This window comes from Orcinus orca, chromosome 2, assembly GCF_937001465.1.
Source record: "Orcinus orca chromosome 2, mOrcOrc1.1, whole genome shotgun sequence".
Lineage (NCBI taxonomy): Eukaryota > Metazoa > Chordata > Mammalia > Artiodactyla > Delphinidae > Orcinus > Orcinus orca.
Genome location: NC_064560.1, coordinates 158135108 through 158153929, shown reverse-complemented (window position 1 = coordinate 158153929; position 18822 = coordinate 158135108). Strand labels below are relative to the sequence as shown.

Genomic DNA, 18822 nt, shown 5'->3' with positions numbered 1-18822 from the left:
AAAGAGAGAAACTGCAGATGTTGTCGAGAGCACAGGACGAGAGGGCAGTGTGTTTGTCAAATGTTAGGGTCTGAAAGGAACCTCAGAGCCGCCTTGCCCCCTTATTTTATAGTTGAGGAAACTGGGTCTAGGGAGGTGGTGTGGGTAAGATCATGGTTTGGAATCCAAAGTCTATCTCTTAGTAGCTTAGAAACTGCTTTGAGCCACCAATTCCTTATCTTTGAAGTAGAAATAAAAGCTGCCTATTTCATAGAGTTGTAAAGCTTTATTTCCATCATCATCATCATTATTACTGTTATTATTACTTAACACATAAAGATTTACCATGCCTGTCACTCTTCTAGTGCTTCACACGTATTAACCTTAATAACACTGTGAAATAAGTAGCATTTTTATTCCCTTTTTACAACACAGAACTGAGGCATGAAGAGACATTAACTTACAGAGCTAGAAAGTGATAGAACCAGGATTCAAAGCAGGCAGCTGGCTTCTCAGTCTAAGCTCTCAATTACTCACCTCCTGCCTCTCAATCAGGTCATGTGACAAGAAGAACCGGCTGCTGTTCCCACAGAGGAAGCCAGGACCCAAATGACTCAGAATGAGAAATTCTCAAGCATAGGGGCCTCATGGCCCATAGGTCAAACCCTGTCTTAAGGGATATTCCAAGCTCTTTTGTTCTACTGGAATGGGCTGAGTCAAGTATTGCTTAATACAGGGGGATCATGATTCACCATTTGGTAGTCTTTCCAGGTATGTGGAGATTTTTTACTCAGTTTGATAGTTGTAACAATTGATTTTATATCTTCCATTATGGTACCTCATCATGAGTGTTCAAACACACGACAGAGTAGCTGCAGACCATGCTGGCTTCCAGCAGGCCGGTCTACCAACTCAGTGGCAGCTGGAAATCATCTCCATTGAAAGTAGCATTGACATATATACACTACCAAATGTAAAATAACTAGCTAGTGGGAAGCAGCCAGAGATCAATTCCATGCTTTGTGTCCACCTAGAAGGGTGGGATAGGGAAGGTGGGAGGGAGATGCAAGAGAGAGGAGATATGGGGATATATGTATATGTATAGCTGATTCACTTTGTTATACAGCAGAAACACAACAACATTGTAAAGCAATTATATTCCGATAAAGACGTTAAAAAAATAAAATAAAGGCTGCAAAGTGTACTGGAACACTCCTTCCCCTTCTAAGTGAGGAAGGCTCTCCCTCGACATAATGGGTGTCCTCATCAGCAGACTTGGTGAAAGGGCCAGAGATGGGAGTAAAGGTTGCAGCTGAGACCTGGATGCAGCGATGGACGCAGCACAGACCACACATGGGAAGGGAGTGGTCCTTCAGCTTTCTGGGTAGGGGGCATGCCCCAGTCCTTATGGTACATTCCCTCCAACACGCATCTTGGCTTTTAAAAAGCAGCTTCTGCATCCAAGATTTTCTTCAAATGGAGGGGCTCAAAATGCTTCACTGGAGTCTTCACGATGCACGTGACAATAGGGACAATTATAGATCAATAGATGCAAGACCCAAACTGGTCACTGCTGTCTACTTTGTGCCTATAATAAAGCTCATTAGGAGCTTAATGAGAATTTAAGGATTTTTTTTCTTTATGTTAATTTGAAGACCTAGCACTTATTAAAAACCCAGAATTCTTTCCCCAGAGCCTAGTGCAGAAGAGAGGGAAAGTCCGGTAATATATCCATTCTTCCAATAAACACTTACACGGGCCTGTTATATAGAAGGTTCTGGATTAAGTATGTAGACGGCGGAGGTGAGAGATGGTACAAAGATGAGGGTAGGGTAGAGTTGCTCCTCTTCATGGATTTATGATTTATTACACAATAGGAGACAGATAGAGCTAGGGTTCTAGACTAGTCACAGTGCTTGAATTCATATCCCAGTGAATCCACGCCATGGGACTCTGGATGAGTGACTTGGTCTCTCCAGGCTTCCATTTCCTCACAGGTAAAACAGGGACAGTGATGGGACCATCGTTGTCAGGTTGTTGTAAGAAATAAAATAATGCATAAAAGAAGTGTTGTAGAAAACAGAAATAGAGTTACAGATGTAGAAAATAAACTTATAGTTAGTGGGGGGTAAGTAGGGGAGGGATAAATTGGAAGATCAGGATTGACATATACACACTACTATATATAAAAGAGATAACTAATAAGGACCTACTGTACAGCACTCAATACTCTGCAATGGCCTATATGGGAAAAGAAGCTAAAAAAGAGTGGATATATATATATATATGTATAACTGATTCACTTTGCTGTATACCTGAAACTAACACAACATTGTGAATCAACTAGACACCAATGAAAATTAAAAAACAAAAAAGAAATTTAAAAAAGAAGTTTTGTAGAGTCTCTAGTACATAATTGAAGCTCATTATATGCTAGTTATTATTATTGTAAATAACAAAAAGCAGATAAGAATCACATTAATCATGATATCCATAAAGATGAAATTCAGGGTTTTGAATAGGAATATATTTTGAAGGGTTTGGTCCCCCCTACAAGATTAGAAGTTTCAGAAAACATTTGACAAGAACGAAAGCTATAAGTCCTCCCAAAATAAGGATCACCCATCTCTTCAACACTACCTAAAGTGCAGCCCGTCTCTAGATTGCTACATGTGCTAACCCCACTGTGTCTTGCAGCTGGCCACTCTCTGTTCTGGATCTGACTTTGTGGGCTTGTTTCCTAGGGCCCTGTCCCTCCAAATGGAAAAGCAGTCCTTCTGGATCTTAATCTTCTAAACACCAACTTCCCTGTTCCCCTGGCCACACGGCTGCCTATGCCAGTTTTCCACTGTTCACACTGCATCCTCATTTAGCCTTAAAATCTTTTTTTCCTCCTTAAAAACTTGCTTCTTTCATGCAAACTCTTTTCCTGCCCTCCACGAACAAAATAAGATCAGAAATGTGACCAAAAGTCTCGACAACTACTCTCCTCTCTTAAGGATCTTTCCACGTGTCTTTTGCTGACCTGGCAAGATTTTGGGGGTGAGGGAAAGTTTGTTAGGAGTCCCTTCCAGGTGGGGTAGCCCAGCACTCACATGCTCCAAACTCATGTGCTTGCCCTTTAGGGCAAACCACATTATTACTGATTGCATCTCACTTTTTCAGAGCGGAGGGGTCCCGTGAACTTTTTCCCTGGACCCAGATATCAAGCGATAGTGTGGGAAAATGAGAGGCCCTGCCAGAGGGGACTGCCTCAGGGGCCCCGGGGGGCAGCGGCAGCAACTCAGCCTTGGGCTCTCCCTGTAGAGTTCCAGCCCCCCAGGACACATCTGGTTGTAGGGCAGCTCACCAGGCCAGGCAGGGTGTTAATGAGAGCCGAGTGTGTGGGAGTGTCATCAAATCACTGGGTGCTTTGGGGTTTATTCTGGTGCTCAATCAGATCTGATTGCATCAATAGGCCCATTTAACATAATTGGAAGTGGAAGCTGACAGTTTCTTGGCTTGTTCGGGACCTGTGGTGGCTGGCATGAGAGACAGAGAGGGGCCCAGTATCATCTGGAATGAATCTGGGCAAGTGCAGGAAAGGGGGGGGCGGGGCTGCCCCTACTACTCGGCAGGCCCTGGAATGACGGCAAGAAGCACGCTGGTATCCTTGGCCCCAAGCCAGCCCCTCCTGTCCTACCTCCTGGGGCTCAACCTCTGCAGCCCTCGAGGGTCTCATTGTTATCTCCACCTGAAACCTGAAAAGATCAGGTCTAGAGAAGTGAAGAGGGGACAGCGTGCCTCTTCTCCATTTCTTTTCAAACAAAGGCCAAGGCTGTCTGAAGTCTGAGACTCCTCTGTCGGTTCAGGCTGGCACCTTGGTGGGATCAGATTTGGCATCACCGTATCTAATTTGAAACTTTGGGGTTGAGATAGTTCTATTATATTATGGTTAAGAGCACAGGCATTGAAAGTATCACCCACAGATGACTCACTGATTGTAAGCGGGGGAAGCATCTTTGCAACGGAGGGATCCACTGTCGCATCCTGAACCCACTGATCAACCTTAGCTCCCAGCCTCCCCGTGGATGCAGTATGCTGTGTACCGAACCAGCTAGAATCAGGGCCACTAAATGATAGAACCTGCGTCTAACGAGCCTTTAGACCTAACTCCCAGTTTACAGAAAATCCGGGGACTGGAGGGACAAGTTAAATGACACCAGGAAGAAACAATCAGACCCAGAATATGCACACGCCACAGGACAATTAATTTTTTCCAGCAAGTTAGTGGCATGTAAAAGGCGGGGAGATTCCTTTAGATGAAAAGATTTGACATTTTAGAGATATAACCAACCAGGAAACAAACAAAAACAACAACAACAAAAACAGAACAATACAAAGGGCTGTGGAGTCAGACCAGCAGGGCTTACTTACATCTGGTCTTTGCCACGTATAGGCAGGTGGCCTCAGACAAGTTACTGAGCTTCTCTGAGCCCTATTTCCTTACCTGCGAAAAGGGAATAATGCATTCTACTTCACAGGGCTGCTGTGAAGATTAACTGAGAAAATGCACTAAAGCCTTTAGCATGGTGCATGGGCGTACTGAGTACTCCAAAGCAGCGGCTATTAGTATCATAGCAGAGATCCACGGATGAACTGAACTGATCCTGTGGCGTCTGCGCTGCCTGCCCGATGCTACTGGGCCTCCCTACTTACCGCTTAGCAGCTGCTTTACTTAATGATGCCTGACCCACCCTACTGGAAGTATCACCTCCCAAACACAAAGCCCCCTCATATACTACCTGTTCCTGAGTTGAGGCTGGAAAAGGTGCCAGAGGGCTGCTTGTGCAGGAATATACAAGAGCCTGTGGAGCAGATGGTGCCCCACCCCAGTTCCTGGGCCTTTAGCATTTCAGGGCATGCTGCCAGCACTCATCACTCTGTCCCAGGGCTTGCTTTCTTTCTTTCCTTCTTTTTTTTCTTTTCCACCTAGGGCTTTCTGAGACTGCTAGAACTCGCCCTGACCTGAGGCGTATGGCCAGCTGGAAGTGCCAGGGAATGAACAACCCGCCCTGCCCTCCCCTCAGCAGTTCTCCATCAGAGACAGACAGGAGTGGAGGTATAGATATCCCAGCTCCCTTGTCTCTCTGCTGGGATATCTCTGAAGTATGTGTTCAACACTGTTTCCCAGAAATCCACAGCAGGGCTAAGGTGTACTCAGCGCCGTGGAACAAGCTAAATTATACAGCCCCTCTTCTTAGCTGTTTTCCCCTCCCTGAATTAGCTCCCCACACACCACCTGTGAGTTCTAGGACCACTCCCAAATAAACCGCTTATGCTGGAAGCTTTGTCTGAGGGAACCCAAACTAAGACACCACATAAATGAGTTTGGATTTTACCCTAAGGGCAGCAGGAAGCTGTTGAAATACTCGCTGAACTGCAAATATTCGTATGGTTCTAGAGATCCAAGCTCTGCCCCAGTCCTTGAATTTTCACTATCAGTGCTAGATGTTTTATCCAGTAAGACTAACAAGGGCTGTGTCCCATTCATGTGAGATACTCCCCATGTAGTGCCCGTCACAGTGGACTGCCTCCATCTTCTCCTCCTCAACAGCATGCTCCCCATTCGGCTTTGCAACAGGAGCAACAGGCACGGAAGCTGGAGAGAACCCGGGGATCTTGTTACGCAGAGCTTATGCACTGTAGACACCATGGCTGCAAACAGGCACATAGAAATTAACTGCTGCCTTCCGCTTGGAGATGTCTGAAGTTTAAGAGAAAAGTCCTGCAGAAGACATCATGCCAGTTGTAGCAAGAAACATCTGGAAGGGATGCGGGTCTGAGGAAGTATCTGGCTGCCCGGGGACCTACCTTCCCCGGGATAACAGAGAAAGCCCTGGAAAGACCCGTGGGAAACTGCACTGCTCTAATAAAGAGAATCCTAAGCCCGCTGTCCTGCTTCGACAGCAGTGCCCACAGGCATGCTGATGAGACCAGAATAAGCCATAAGCAACACGATCAGGCAGCTGGCCAGCGTCCTGTCAAGGCTTTGTATACAGCTCTTGGAACTACTTCAGAAAGAGTTTGGGTACAAGTGGATATTATGATGGAAGATCCTTGCAAAAATCTTTCCAGTGGAACCTAAGATCATCCCCCCAACACTTCTGGGTAATAATTTTTCCCTTCTTGTGAGAAGCAGATGGAATAAACAGACTAAGTTTATTGTTCCATTATTCTATTGTTGTAAGGCAAGACACTCCATGATCTGTATCTCGGCTACAAACTGGTAGCAAGGAAGTAAATTTAAGATTAGGAAATCCTTTGCCTCTATCCCTTTGTTTAGCAATCATGCCAATTTGTTTTCTGTTTATATTTTCAAAAAAGAAAGAAAGAAAAGAAAAGAGAGGCCGAAACATGCCTTACAAGAGTCCCTAAAGAGATCATAGAGTTAAGACTGGGTGGCATCATGGACATATAATTTCTGCCCCAAGGAAAGTAATAAAGGAGGTCAAGGTGGTCACTGGACTGCATTGGCAGGGGCTCAGCCCCAGGTAACAGGAAGCCCTCTGTCCTCACTGCACCACCCAGTGACCTAAGCCAGATCGGGGATCCTGGGACACCTGGACAGGTAAAGAGTCTGTCCAGAGAAGTGAGGGTGCCTCTCAGGATTGCTGGGTATCACATTTATTAAAAGTAACAAAAGGGGGAATGAGGGAAAGGGAAATCTTTAGGGAAGGTCTCTTTATTTGGTGTCCCCTAAATTTCATCTCATTGCAGTTTACAAAAAAAATCAAGGTACAGAGTTTCCCAGGACAGGGAGACATCCCTGATTTGGGCATACCCCAGAGTAAATGCACCTTAAAACATATGGCTGACAACTGAGATTTCTGAGCTGGGACACTACTCTGGCCGGGTAGCATTTAGTTTGATGATACCAGCTGAAGTGACACTTGGGACCACTTTGGTCCACCCGGAACTTCAGGACATCTGTTTCACCACGCTCCTCTCTACCCTGTTCTTATGCACCTTGAAAGATAGAAAGAATCCCACGTCTTCACCTCTGGCTCCACAATTTAAATTTCTCAAAAAAAGAGCAACTCTATAATTTGTTTTTAGTAGACATCTGCAAGAGTAGGATTTTGCCTTAAGGGGGAAAAAAATGCATGTTAATCGATTTAGGCCTATATCCTGAGTGACTCTATCTGGTTTAGACCAGATAGAGACCATGAATTAAAGGTTAAATTTCAATGTAAATTCTTGAGACAAACATCTATGGATTAACAGTTAAAATGTAATCTTATTTCAAAGAAGGTAGAAGAGAAAAAAGATTTTCTAAAGATGTCTTAAAAAGGATTATTATAACCAAAAGCTGATATTCTCCCAATGAGAGAGAAAATATACAAAAATTCTTTGACCTAAGTTAAATCCACTAGCATTTTAAGAAACTCATACACTGGCTATCTTCAGAGCAGCAGGTATGTGATGGTTTGGTTTTAGCATTTAATTCAGTGATGCACTTGCAGATTGCATTTAAAGTGTAGAGATATAAATTTGATTCAACTGATCTCATTTAACAGTTTATACAAGAAGCCTCAATTCACATTTTTTCCATTTGCTTTGCTTTAGCATTTCCAAACCAAATAGGTCTGGTTGGACTGTCACCCTCACACCAAATGTATGGATAAATATAGAGGGAAATAATCACTGGGCGGAAAACTAAGGTTTGGATCATACATCAGCTCTGCTTAGTCGGCATCCAAACACATAATTCACATGGCTGAAAAGCCTCTTGTGATTGCTTATTCATTACAGATCAATTGCAGAAAAGACTATAACTTTATTAAATGCATCATTTAGGAATCCTGTAAACATTTAGGATTTAAATCCCACTTACTGAATGGCCAACGCATAGTAATTAACCCATGTGTGAAATTAAATCCAACCCTAAGGAATATTTATATACACGTTGTTTTTAATCCTGTCGGAAACCTTTCCAAGAAAATACTACGCTGAAGGATCAAAAGGCAATTTAACCAACCTGACTCCAGATCACCACCATCCTATTCCAGGGAATATCACCTTCGCATTCACCATCTGCTTAACATAAAACATCCAAATGGATATGCCCATAGCCCATTAAAAAAAGAAATTCATTTGTCCAACATTAGGTTGTATAAATCTCAAAATTTACTACAGATTACTATAAACAGCCACTGAGCATCTGTGTGGTTTTCTATTTGTCTGTAGCTGCTTAGAGCCTATTGCTACTGCGGTCACCGCTTGCTGCTTGATTCACACAGTACCTGGTGAGCTCCCTGCGGGAAATCTACCTTTCTTCATGGCAGCCTCTTAATCTCCAAGAGGTAGGGGGACAAGAGAGTGTGGATGACCCTGGGAAGTCCATCAAAACTATGGCAAGACTATCAAATCACAATCCTGCGAACAAGGTAGGTCATGTCTCCACGCAAGAAAAAAATGCTCTAGTCTTGCTGCCTCTGAGGAGATACTGTCGTGTGAATTGGGCTGGAAAAGGTTGTAAGGAAACTTAGAGGGCACCTAACCTGCTCTCTGTTGCCCAACTCAGCCCTCTGTATTCACATGCAAAATTTTCTCTTATTAGAGAACAGAAAAATCCACCTATCTCCTATGAATGTGCATTGAGTTTCTATAGAATTTAAATTCACTAAACAAGATTACTTAACCGTTTTACTCAAGTTAAGACTGAACCAAGAAGAAAAGCAGAGATTTCTGGCTGCAGAAAGCAGCTTTGTGTTATAGCATTTGCCTCTCCTTCCTGTCTTTAGATCTAAAGGCTGAAGAGGAGGTAAGGGACAGGGTTAGTAAGTTCATGGGAACTGTGTGGTCAGGTTGCCTACGGAGCCGCCCGAAGCTGGGGCTTCCATACCTCACATGTGGAAATGGCACCCCGGCTATGGGTCCCTGCCCCTCTCCATCTCCTCTGGCACCTCACCACCTGCTCTGTTCTCTGTGCCCTCTGTCTTAATAAAGTTCTCTCCGGGCATTATCTTCAGCTTTAGAAAAGTTTAATCCCTTCTCTGCCTCATCTTAATAGATTTATATACTTATATTCTGATTTCATATTCAAGAATTCTGAGTATTACAAATAACATATTTAATCATCTTTACACACCATCTTGCATATTCATAACCAGTCTTGAACTGGGGAAGAATCATTATAAAGTATCACTGATAGTCTGAGGAGTGGGCAATGTTTTGTGATTGAGAGCTTTTTAATGTTTTCCAACTCTTGTGGTTAAGAAATTGTATCTTCGGGCTTCCCTGGTGGCACAGTGGTTGAGAGTCCGCCTGCCGATGCAGGGGACACGGGTTCGTGCCGCGGTCCGGGAAGATCCCACATGCTGCGGAGCGGCTGGGTCCGTGAGCCATGGCCGCTGGGCCTGCGCGTCCGGAGCCTGTGCTCCGCAACGGGAGAGGCCACAACAGTAAGAGGCCCGCGTACCGCAAAAAAAAAAAAAAGAAATTGTATCTTATATATAACTCCATAGGTGAGATTAACTTCTCCTTTTCCTCTTTTAATGAAATTGAAATTATTTTACTCTATCACTCTTAAAAACCCCCTTTAGCACATGATGACTTTTTAAATATTAGATCTTAAGCATTGTTTGTTTTCCCAGTTAAATAGGCCCAATTAATTTACCCTTCCCTCACTGGTCTTTTCCATACTTAGGTATAAACTCCTTTAGACAGGAATATGTCTATTTTAATGGATTATGACCAATGGGTGATAAGGACTACCCTATTACATGTAGCAGTACTTCCTCAGGAGGACAAGTGTAGTGGCTAATGTTTACTTCAAGCTTGCTGTATGTCAGGTACTATTCTAAGAGCTATAAGTGGAATTAATTGATTCATTCCTCATTAAGTATTTTTACTAACTCCATTTTACAGACGAGAAAATTCAGGCATGGAATGGTTAAGTAATCTGCACAAGTTTCAAAGCTTGGAAGTGGCTAGTGATCAATGGAAACAAATGTGGTATAAATCTTCATTTCTTTCATCGTTTCCTCAACAACTAACCAACTTCCTCTACAGAGGCTCATATTCTCTACAGATACTTCTCTTGAAATTAAATAATAATAAGGCAAAAAATGAGAACTGAATCTTTCTCACTGGTCCAGATCCATGAAGTCCACAGTTTCCAGTATAATTTCTAGTTCATTGGTCAGTTTGCAATACTTTCACCTGCCCTTAGAAATACTTAAACTAATTGTATCCAAAAATAAACCTGACTAGATATTGTTCAAGTATTTTAATCTTTATAATTAAACTAGTCTCTAGTTACCAGAGGTAGTTTTGTTTGCAGATACTATTTATATATGATTATTTCTTACAAGTCTTTCTGCCACAGAGAAAATTGTGTGTAAAATGCAAAGGGAATAAGTAGGAGAAAATTAAACTCAGGCTTCTTTTTAGAAGACCTCTATTGGCTTACAAGAATTTCCAAACCCATATTAGCATCTTAGAAAATGAATTTTACAAAAGTGAAAAATAAATTTCTTTGAACTTCTCTCTATCCCTGTATGGATATGATGAAAACATAAGCAATCTGTGGTCATGAACAATTAGAACTTGAAAGTGAGTTCTGTTTCTAAGTATCAATATGAAGAATAAAATAAAAATCACCCATAATCCCAACATTCAGAAATCATTGCTCAACATTTCAGCACATTGTTTTTCAGTCTTTTTTTTTTTTTCAATTTTTTTAAACATAGTAAATAGGCTATCTTTGAATAGGCTATCTTTGAGTTTTACTTGAACTATTTATTCAAGAATTTTGTCCCCTCATCCCCAGGAAAAAAGTGCTATTGTCTCCCTGCCCTCCTGTAATGTATTCATCTCCTTCAAAGGCAATTCAAATTATTGACAGAAAAATTATTTTAGCTACTCTGCTGTTTCCTATTTGGAAGATAAATTCTTCAATTAAGATTAAAGATTAACAAAGCCCTAGATGATTAGTTCCTGTTATTTCCCAAGGTGACTTAGCTCTTCTCAGTTGGTAATTCTTACAGATGATGTTTGAAGGTACACACAATGAAAGGGTCCAATTTAAGACCAATGAAAGGGTCAAATTTAAGACCTCTGAACCCCTGCTCTCCATCTCTGTTAATGGCCTTCCTGGTGTCAGAGATTTGTTTAATGATCAGTAGTGGTTTCTCTTCCTACCACTGAGTCTTTCAGAAAGTAGGCATAACCAAGTCAATGTTTAACTGGATTCTTTGGGTCTGAAATGGCAAAGTAGGAGTTGAAGGGCAGTCTCCATGGAAACCAGCCTCCCAGGAAGTGGCCAAAGTGTTAGTGTGTAGTGAAATAAAGCTACACAGATGTTATGAAGGAAACGACTGCTTTAGAGCTGGGTTAACTTCGGAAATCCCTTGATTAAAACAAGCTATATTAAAGACCCCAAACCACTAACCTCATGGTTTTACACTGAGTGTCTTTAATGTGAAATGGGCCTGAGCCACTCTAAGGCTCACCCAAGGGTGACCAAGGTAGCGCCTTTGCAAAACAAAGAGGAAGAGACTCCCTCAGCCGGCCCTGTGGACTTTGTATTCACTGAGAATCCAGAAGAAAAGAGCTCATATTCGTTTGCAAGACTGGAGGAACGGAATAAAGCTTTGGAAGGGCAGTTGCCACCTCTAAGAGAGACCTGGTATGGAAGATATTCTGCAGGTAAATGTAAAACCCAGCGTTAGATTTGTGGATTTGGGCCGAGGAGTGCTATTGATAGATTTACCTGACTGTCTATCTCTATAATCTCTGAAAGTTTCTAAATTACTGAAATATAAGAGAACATCCTTCAAAGGGTGACAATGTTTGTCAGTTGTAAGTATTCTGGGCACATTAGAATAGGTGTGTAAACTGTGTACTAAGGGCTTTTCACCATTCCACATGAGAAGGAAAAATCATTTTGTGTCAGCTTGGTTTATAGTGCTTTGGATGTTTATACCTAGCTTTGCCAGGCAATTAAAATTCTATAGATAAAGATGTGATAATTAGGACAATCATATGTTTCAGTTAGATTCTAAATTTAAATCATTCTCTTCAGTACTGTTTCTTGCATCAGGCTTTGTTGTTTTGCAAGCAGTACTTTAGGAGTGAATCCATTGTGATGTGAATTTGGAAACCACCCCAAACTGAATTGATTTATTGCAGTACAGATGAGCGGATGGGGCACCCTCTCCCCAGCCCCTTATTCTTCATGGTCATACGCAAAACTAAGAGAATTTTTCCTATTATGATTGGAAGCTCTGAGCCAGATGTGGCTATAAATTCTCCTGGGATATTTCATAAGACATAGAATGTTTTATGACAACCATGATGATACTTAAACAGATGATACTTAAACTGACGTTCTAACTTGGGAAGAGATACATGCATATATATATATATGTATATATTTTATATATATATACACACACACACATATATATGCATGTTGTTTTTTCTTTTCTTCACATTCTGGATTATTAACACAAATAAGTTCCCATTATTGGCCATAAAGCCATATATTCCCTTTTAGCACCTAGTAGCTCTTACCTAGAATGATTTTCATGGCTACTTTCTACAGAACTGACAACCTTTGACTGGTTCTATATGGCCTTTTTTTTTTTTTTTTAATGTTTTCAACTTCCTAAGCATGCGAGTAGGAATATTCCTCTTAGTTCATTGAATAATTCCTTTTTTACCCAAACCTTCCATCTAGAGTTTTAAGATTTTGGTAACTGACAGGTAAAAGCTGATTCTAACATGTTAAGAGTCCCAACTGGGAAATGTTCTTATTTTTGAAATTGCAAAATCTCATTAAAAATAAATAACAACGGATGGTAAGCATTCTGAACACTATTTTCAAGGGGCTGATATTCTAACCCCAGCTCCACCAAATACCAAATAGTATGACTTTGGGCAAGTTACTTCATCAATTTTCTTCACCTACAAATCAGGGGTAAAAGTAACACAGCCTATGCCATTTCAGCAGTATCAAATTAAATAACGGGGTGATATTACTCAAATCATGGCATAAAAATAAGTAGTCACATTGCTGAAAAAAATTTTGCTGGAAATACTTACATTTTTAAATGCAACATGTTTTTGGTCTTGCTCAATATACTGGCATCTCTCGAAAGAAAATAAGGACATAGAGAAGTTCTTAAGGTGATCATTCAAATGTCTTAAGGACAGAAACACATAATTACCCATGGATTTTTCCATTTAAAATGCAAAGTGGCACTATAGGATAGTCTACACGACAATCTAGAAATCAGAATGTTTCCAGATTGTTAAGAGGAAAGGACAAGAATGTCATTCATGTAGCATTGGTCACGGTAGTAGTCCCAAGGGCCCAGGATAATCAAACTGAAAAATGAAATCTATATGGATCTCTTGAGCTTCTCTGTTTCCTAATGAGGCTTAACTGTGTAGCCCTGGGTTATTTTATCAGGAAAGAATACTGATATGTTGTATTATAGTAGCAACTTGTGGGAATTCATTTCCCTAGATGGGGGGACTATTTAATTGGGAACATTCAATGCTAAACGTTGCATACTCCTCTTACACACTCAAGCTCCATTTCTTTATCATCTCTCTGTCTAATACCTATCCACCTATTTATATATTTTATCTGAAAAGAGAACTTATTTTCATTTCTTACAGCTATATGTTTTCGGATTTCCTATTTGAGGGAGATTTCATGAAATTAAAACAAATCAATAAGTTTCTATTTTCCAAGCTAAATTCTATGTCTGAATAACACTTGCACTCAATACGTTGTTAATTGTGCAGCTCTTCTTCTAAATATTAGTCTGGGGAGGAAATGATGAAAGCAGAAATTAAGTCCTGTATCTAGGCTAATATTTTATCATTTGCAGTTATGTAGGGCCCCTGCTTTATGTGTTTCATTTCCACATTCAACCTATCGGTTAGACATATAGAACTGAAGATACAAAATTGTGTTAACAAAGTCTAATAACTAATGACCAGTCTAATTTAATAGTAATTGCTTTTAATAGTTTGTTTTTGTTTCTCTCCAACCCTTCAAGGACCGAGGGCCATGTATTTTGACATCCCACTGGAACAGGGAGAAACAAGTATTATTAAAAGGCATCCACCCCGAAGACTTCAAGTAAGACGCATTTAAAAGGCTTCATAAGGAATTTCTTGGATTTAATGGTAACATTCCTTTTTAACTATAATCATAGAAGAGGGATATTGACAATGACTAAGCGAATGAGAATGACAGTGTTGTTAAAGAGAATGTTGTCAACGCAAAAGCCATATTTCTTTAGGATTTCCTTTTGTAATGATTTCACTTTTAAGACCACCACCAAAAGAAAGAAGTATAGTACTAAAGACATAAACATAATGGGGCACAGAGGACCTGAATCTTGCACTTATTAGTTGGATGACTGTAAGGAAATCACTGTAATAAATAACAACAGTAACAACCACTACTACTATTCAATTACCACCTATTACAAGTCTGATACACTCTAAGCAACAATGATCTACATCATTCATTTAATCCTCATACCCCTCTATGAGAAAGGAAGTATTATCTTTGTTTCATACATGTGCTTCAGAGATTAAGTGACTTGCCCAAGGACAACAGGGGCCACATATCAACCAGGCCTCCAAAGCCTGTGCTCTTAACCATCGGCATAGATGATCTCAACAACCCTTCTATCCCTAACTTTTCATTGTTCTAAATGTTAACTGGTTGTCTAAATTGAGGACATTGGATTTCAAGGCAGCAAAGCAAGAGCTTTAAGGTAAAATACAGTCACCTTAATAAATATTTAATGAATTCCCTGTAGAGAACTATAAATTTTAAGAACTCTCATCCTAGAAGGGGAAAGAGATCTGAGTGGGTCCTTAAAACTGAGCATCAGCTAAAAGGAAGGTCTGGGGCTCTCTTGTGAGCAGGATCTACCACTGACATTTGGAAAAGGGAATTGGAACTAAACCCCACCTGCTACACAACTCACCCAGGTGTCCGGACTAATCCCAGGGGTATTTGAGCTCCTTTGTTGGGGATTATTTCTTTTAACGTTAGTTTTTATTTACCTGTCTTCTCCAGAAGCTCACAATCATTATTTGAAGTGATTATATCTTTTGGTCACACAGAAAAAGTATCTTTTCCCAAAATATTAGAAACCTCAAAATATTGCTTAGTTACTGGAAAATAAAGTGTAATTCTATCAAATTGATATCTAATTTTTAAATTTTTGAGCATATCTCTAGCTAAAGTGGCAATTTTAAAAACCTACGTTTTATTCCTAAATCAAAGGTATCCTTTCAAAGGAGCTCATTTAATATATATTCCCGTGGAGACTCTAAGCCGAATAACTCAAATAGAAGACATCACTATAACTAGTGAAAAATATTTGTGTACCAACCTATAGTTCACAAAGTACTTTTTTATATCTATCAACCCTAAATAAGCTAGAGTCAGGCTTTGATTCTCTCAAGTCCATCAGACTCAAAAAGAGAAATTTGGTATTTCAGAGTCAAAGACTGCATTCCCCACATCCCAGGCAACCACCTTAAAAATGAAGAATCAAGATGAATTATTTGAGCATAAAAACAACATCTCATCCAGTGTTACGTATTTAGTCACTAACACTTAATATGTATCCCTCGAAAGTTTATGAATGAAGGAATGAATGAACAGATGAATGAATGAGACCCATTATCCCTGGTGGGAAAAAAAAATCAAAGTGAGCTCCCTGCTATTTCAGACCTGTAACATAACTGTATTAGAAGTCAAATGGACTAGCCAAAGCAACCAATGCGATAAATTATAAGGATATAGGAGTGTTTTAAGGAACTCAAAAGCTGGGAGGCATCTAGACTTCAGGGAAGAGGTATGTCCTGGAACCTGAAAGGCAGAAGAACTCTCTCTGTGCATTTGCTTTAATCTCTTCTTGCAGGTCGACTTTCTCTAGTCCTCAAGACCGCTTGGTGAAATATGGCCACCTTGAATTTGCATCTTATAATTCCAGCCAAACCGACTAGTCTGGCCCTCTTGGGTCTGATTCAAAATTCCTGGGAGAAAAGATGCTATTGGCTCAGTTTAGCTCATGATTCTAGCTCTGTTCCAATGAGCTATGACCAGAGAATATGCTCATGCAGTAGAAATGTGGGCAGGGGAGCCCTCCCCACCGCCACCAAATGCCACTCCCCACCAACTGCCACTCCCTATAGATTCTAGAGGCAGCTCCCAGAGAAGAGTGAAATCACTGTGAACTTGGCAGATACTCCCAAAGATATAAACTATAATTATCTTCACAAATGAGGCTCAGCACATTTTCTACCAAAAATGGGTTTTTGAGAGAATAATAACCTCTGGGTTCCCGTGACATGCTAATTAATAGCCTAACCTTTGACAAAGAAAATTCTAAAAGTATTTTTAATTATTAAACCAAATCTAATTGCATCCTAAATAATTTGAGTTTCATATTTGGCATACTCCACTTCCTGAACATCTACTCCTCAAGTAAACAGCAGGTCCTGAACTAAAGTTCTCCAACTCGGAGCGGCTAAGATCTGAGAAGCTCTGCCAGGGAACTCTGAATCAAATGTACCCGCCCCATGTTGAAGAGTTGACCATCACCGTCCCTTCTGGGTGATTCACCTTCTCATCCAACCATCTCGGGTCCAGCCTAAGGTGGAGATGGTCCCCCACTCCCACCGCACCCCACGTATAGAGTTTCCTCAGGTGATCTCCTTGGATGACTCCCTCATCTCCAAAGATTTTCTTAAAGCTCACTTTCCCTATAAGGCTTATACGACAGCCTATTGACAACTGTAGCCCTTACTCTGGCACTCCTGATCCCCTAGACCCTTCACTGTCTTTTCTCTGGGGCGCTTATTTCCATCTAACACACCAAGCAATTTGCTTATGTGTTAAGTTCATTGTGTGTTTTTCTTTTTTTTTTACTACCTGCACACTCCACCTCAATGCTAGAATATAATCTTCACAGGTGCAGGGATTTTTTTCTGTCATCTTCACTAATATCCAAGTGTCTAGAACAGTAGCTGGCACATAAAGGGTGATCACTAAGTATGTGTTAATCAGTGTTGAAAGAATGAATGGAGAGAAGAGAAAGATGAGCATAAAGACGGCTGGTGAGGGATGAGGAGAGTGATTCAGACCTGAATGATTTCATTATACTCTTTGAGGTATTAGACAATTTGTCACAAACTTATTCTCTTTCCTTACTTATTCTAATCCTTTGCCCATTTTCTATGATCTCTTTCTTTATGATCTGTGACAGTTCTTTATATATTTTAGATGTAGTCCTTTGTTAGTTATATGTGTTGCAAGTATCTTCAATCTATGGTTTGCCTTTTCATTTTGTTGTGTGTATGTGTGTGTGTGTACACAAAGACTTTAATGTTGTCAGATTTCTCAATCTTAATCTTTATGTTTTGTATCTCATATTTTGTCAAGGAAAATTTTTAATTCCCTAAGTTCATAAAGATATCCTTATTTATTTCTAAAATTTGTAATCTTTAACTTTTCACGTTTAGGTCCTCATCCATCTTAAGTTCATTTGTATGCAGGTGTGAAATTGGAAGCTAATTTTACGTTTTTTCCATTTGATTATTTTATTGCCCCAGAACTGTTTATGGAATCATCCATTGTGACCACTGATTTGAAATGTTACTTCTGTCACGTATCCATTATCCAGATCTTAATGAGTCTGCTTCTGAGCTCTCTCTTCTGTTTCACTGGCCTACTTGTGTATCCACAGGAATTCCATCCTGTCCTAATTACGTACCTTTAAGCTAAGTCTTAATATCTAGTTTGACAAGTCCCTTCACCTTATGCTTCTTCAAAATTGTCTTTGCTATTTACAGTCCTTTGCTCTTCCATGTAAAGTTTGGATCTTCTTGTCAAGTTCCACAAAAAAACCTTGTCAGTATTCTGATTAGAATGCATTCATAGATTAATTTGGGGAAAATTAACCAAGTTTACAATACTGAGTCTTTTAAACCATGAACATGATGTAAATCTCCATTTAGCCACATTTTCTTTTAGATCTTTCAATAATGTTTCATAATTTCTCCACAGGGGCCTTGTGTGGTATATTTTTAGGTTTGTTCCTTGATACCTATATCAGTCAGGGTTCAACCAGAGAAACAGAACCTATAGAAGGAGACATATATTAAGAGACATTGCAAGGAATTGGTTACATGACAGTGGAGGTGCACTGGCAAGGCAAGTTTGAAATCATAGGACAGGCCGTCAGGAAGGGCAGACTGGAACTGTAGGGCATGAGGTGAAGCTGCTGTCCACAAGAAGAATTTCCTCTTCTTCTGGAAAACCTCAGCTTTGCTCTTAAGGCCTTTCAATTGATTGAATCATGCCCACCCAGATTATCTAAAATAATCTCCCTTAAAGTCAATTGATTATTGGCTTTAATCACATCTACAAAAGAATTTCACAGCAACACCTAGGTTAGTGCTTGAATAACTGGACACTGTAGCCTAGCCAAGTTGACACATACAACTGGCCATCAAAATATCTCATTTGGTTTTTACATCCTACAATGAATGAAGTATTTTTCCTATTTAATTTTCTAAATGATCATTATTGGTGAATAAGAAAGCTAATAATTTTTGTGGGGACTTCCCTGGTGGCACTGTGGTTAAGAATCGCCTGCCAGTGCAGGGGACACGGGTTCGATCCCTGGTCTGGGAAGATCTCACGTGCCGCGGAGCAACTAAGCCTGTGTGCCACAACTACTGAGCCTGCGCTCTAGAGCCTGCGAGCCATAACTACTGAACCCACGTGTCACAACTACTGAAGCCCATGTG

The 18822-nt window shown here is 40.5% G+C and overlaps 1 protein-coding gene and 1 long non-coding RNA gene across 2 annotated transcripts in view; one reads left to right on the top strand and one right to left on the bottom strand.

The window, feature by feature from the left end:
* Nucleotides 1-6061, bottom strand: part of LOC117196404 (uncharacterized) — a 70208-nt gene extending 64147 nt beyond the window's left edge. Inside the window, exon 1 of the long non-coding RNA XR_004476565.2 lies at nucleotides 4764-6061. This is a non-coding gene — a long non-coding RNA (uncharacterized LOC117196404). The remainder of the gene's footprint in view (nucleotides 1-4763) is intronic.
* A 3409-nt stretch (nucleotides 6062-9470) lies between these two features.
* Nucleotides 9471-18822, top strand: part of CCDC198 (coiled-coil domain containing 198) — a 496778-nt gene continuing 487426 nt past the window's right edge. Inside the window, exons 1-2 of the mRNA XM_004279310.3 lie at nucleotides 9471-11673; nucleotides 14040-14122. Coding sequence (XP_004279358.1) covers nucleotides 11451-11673; nucleotides 14040-14122 — 306 coding nt within the window. The 5' untranslated portion in view covers nucleotides 9471-11450. The remainder of the gene's footprint in view (nucleotides 11674-14039; nucleotides 14123-18822) is intronic.